The sequence below is a fragment of the Terrapene carolina genome, unplaced genomic scaffold, assembly GCF_002925995.2.
Source record: "Terrapene carolina triunguis isolate 2854851 unplaced genomic scaffold, T_m_triunguis-2.0 Scaffold51684, whole genome shotgun sequence".
Classification (NCBI taxonomy): Eukaryota; Metazoa; Chordata; order Testudines; family Emydidae; genus Terrapene; species Terrapene triunguis.
In genome coordinates this window covers 34,747-37,616 of record NW_020716035.1, presented here as the reverse complement: position 1 = coordinate 37,616, position 2,870 = coordinate 34,747, and the positions used below count along the sequence as shown (strand labels likewise).

The window sequence follows — 2,870 nt, the reverse complement described above, 5'->3', positions numbered from 1 at the left end:
GAGTTTGGGCAAAAAATGGCTATTTCATCAAAATGGACGTTTCCTTGGGAAATGTCTATTTTCAATTAAAAAAACAGGGTGGTTGATTTTTGTTGCTGAAAACCTCAACAACAAAAAATCATCAAAAAATGTAGCTGAAAATGGATTTTTTTCCCAAATGTTTTCATGGGGTGTGTGTGGATGGAATTCCTGACTAGTTCTACTGAGAAGAAACCACAGCCTGATGGGCACTTGAATTTTATGCGCACAGCATAAACACAGAGAAATTTGATGCAAACATAAAACATTCTTGTTGCAAGGTTGCAACATAACATGACTTTATTTCTTAGAATACAGAACAATAGTTCACAAAACTCCCAAACCAGTGAGAGACAAAGCAGGCTTCTCCCTTAGTCAGTATTCAGCCCACCGGTCTCTAGACTGGCTCTGTGCAGATTGACTCCTACTCCTGGATTGCAGGCTTCCCTACAGAGCCCTTTGTCTGCATGCAGGACCAGTAAACCCCTTCCAAACTTGGAATGACAGCTTGTGATTTTAACACAGATTTCAGTACATCACATGGCACTTTCAGCAAACACCTGTAAATCACTTTGATTTCAGTAGGACTCACATTCCATACGGTTTGTTTCAATGGGATGATATTCATGAAGGACTGATTTGAGCCAGAGATTCCAGGATCGGACTCCGAGTTTAGATCACATGAATTTCATCACACAGTCTCCATTTTCATTTTGATGTAAAGGCATTAGCTTGAATTCTCTGAACTGCTATGAAAGACCCAAGTTTCCTGATAACTTGCCTCAGGGCCTCCTTTACCTCTTTGTTTCTCAGGCTGTAGACGAGAGGGTTGACCAGTGGTGTGAGAATGGTGTAGAAGACAGAGAAGACTTTGGTCATGCTTCGAAGTGTGTTGATGTCTGGAAGCAAGTAAACAATGATTAGGGTCCCATAGAAAATGGTCACCACGATGAGGTGAGAGGAACAGGTGGAAAATGCTTTTTTCCTACCAGTGGTGGAAGGGATTCTCAGGATGGTGGTGATGATAGAAATGTAGGAAGTCAGAGTTAATAGAAATGGTGGTAGTGTGAATAAGGAGGACAGCAGGAAAGCCACAAGTACCATGCCGTGGGTGTCACTGCAGGAGAGTTTTATCACTACATTGAATTCACACAGGAAATGGTCAATTTCATTGGGACCGCAGAACATTAACATCGATATCCAAGATACTATTATGGAAGCAGCCACAAATCCACTAATACAAGACCCAGCTGCTAGCTGGAAGCAGAACCTATCATTCATGAGGGCTGTATAGTGCAGTGGTTTACATATCGCTAAATACCGATCGTAGGACATCGCTGCCAGGAGATAGCATTCTGAACATGCCAAGACACCGAAACAATAAAGCTGCATGAAGCAGCCACTCACAGAAATGGTTCTGTCCCCAGTCAGGAGACTGGCCAGCAGCCTGGGCAGGATGGTGGAGGTGTAGCAGGTCTCCAAGCAGGACAGGTTCCCCAAGAAGAAGTACATGGGGGTGTTCAGGTGCTGATCAGCCACAACTAGAGCAATGATGAGGATGTTCCCGGCCATGGTCATAATGTAGATCACTAGAAACAGCAGGAAGAGAAGAACCTGCAGTTCTGGGACATTCCCAAATCCCAGGAGGATAAATTGCATGATGGACGTTTGATTTCTGCTTTCATGTGTGCCAGGGGGAGTATCCATGGGATGGGGGGAGGGGGAAAGAGAAAGCTGCAATGATAATGAAGAGACATTTGCTTTTGTAGAATAGTGCCAAAATTACAATTCAATTATTGCTCAAAAGTACCCCTCTGATGATTACCAGCCCTAGTCTTACCTGAAGAAACTGGGCTGGGATGTTTAACACCAGCTATCACTGCTGCTCAAGGCATCTAAACATTTTCCTCAACAATATTGCTTGTATATTTCTCTTGCCACATGATCAATTGCTGGGGTGGCACCTCTCCAATGCACTGTTGGTGGGCTGCATTGCAGCATGGAACTCAGAAGACCTGGGTTTTGTTTCCAACCTTTGGTCAGTCATTTCACCGCTCAGCTGAGAGACCATGCACAACTTTCTGCATTCAGAAATATAGAAACAACTTCCTCTTGCCATCATGTTTGCTGTTTATATTTATGCCCATCAGTATAGATTTTTTTATAGCCATTTCAATGTGATCATTCCTAACAGAGGACAGATGGAAGGGTGCATTGATTTCTCTACACTGTACTTTTCGGCAACCATATCACTTTACAATCACACATTTTATTTTTAGTTTTTCACCATATGACACTTGGAGCCCAATTGTGCAACAAATTAAAGTCAATGGGACTGATTATAGTGTGCAAAATTAAGCATATGGGCAATCTTTGTAGGATCGGGGCCTTAATTGATTAATCAGTGTGATACCACAGTGATGTGTTTAGATAGATAGATAGATAGATTTATTTTTCTGTCCATGTTGCTAACTTCTAGCTCTGTTTGTTTCCTTCTGTCCTGTGTGTCATTCAGAGAGTATTTGAAAATACTTTGGGTATTTCATTAACATGCCCCTTTCAGATAATTAATGCAGATGATAAATGAAATGTGAGGTAACACTGGCCCTCTAACTTCCATTTTTTTAAATCAATGCCCACTTGTATGGTCTGTTGGCCAATTCTCCACCACTGGCATTTCTCGAGAGGATTGATGAATTGCAGCTTTTCGGCATTTCTATTACTTTCTTTTTTGAATTATCTGAGAACAGACAGAAAAATTCTCCAATATATTCATGATATAAAAGTGCTCATAGAGTTCATCAGTGAAGAATATTTTGTCTCCAGATCATTCTCAGAAAGTGTGTTATTCA

General features: G+C 41.5%; 1 protein-coding gene across 1 annotated transcript; it reads right to left on the bottom strand.

Moving 5' to 3' along the window:
* Positions 1–726: 726 nt before the first annotated feature.
* On the bottom strand, positions 727–1,725 carry LOC112125244 (olfactory receptor 6N1-like). Its single transcript, XM_024223711.2, has one exon. It carries the CDS (start codon positions 1,723–1,725, stop codon positions 727–729), a length of 999 nt encoding a protein of 332 aa, XP_024079479.2.
* Between the last annotated feature and the right edge of the window lie 1,145 nt (positions 1,726–2,870).

Bases quoted from the DNA above. Each gene is read 5' to 3' on its own strand.
- LOC112125244 (XM_024223711.2), bottom strand. From the start codon at position 1,725: ATGGATACTCCCCCTGGCACACATGAAAGCAGAAATCAAACGTCCATC.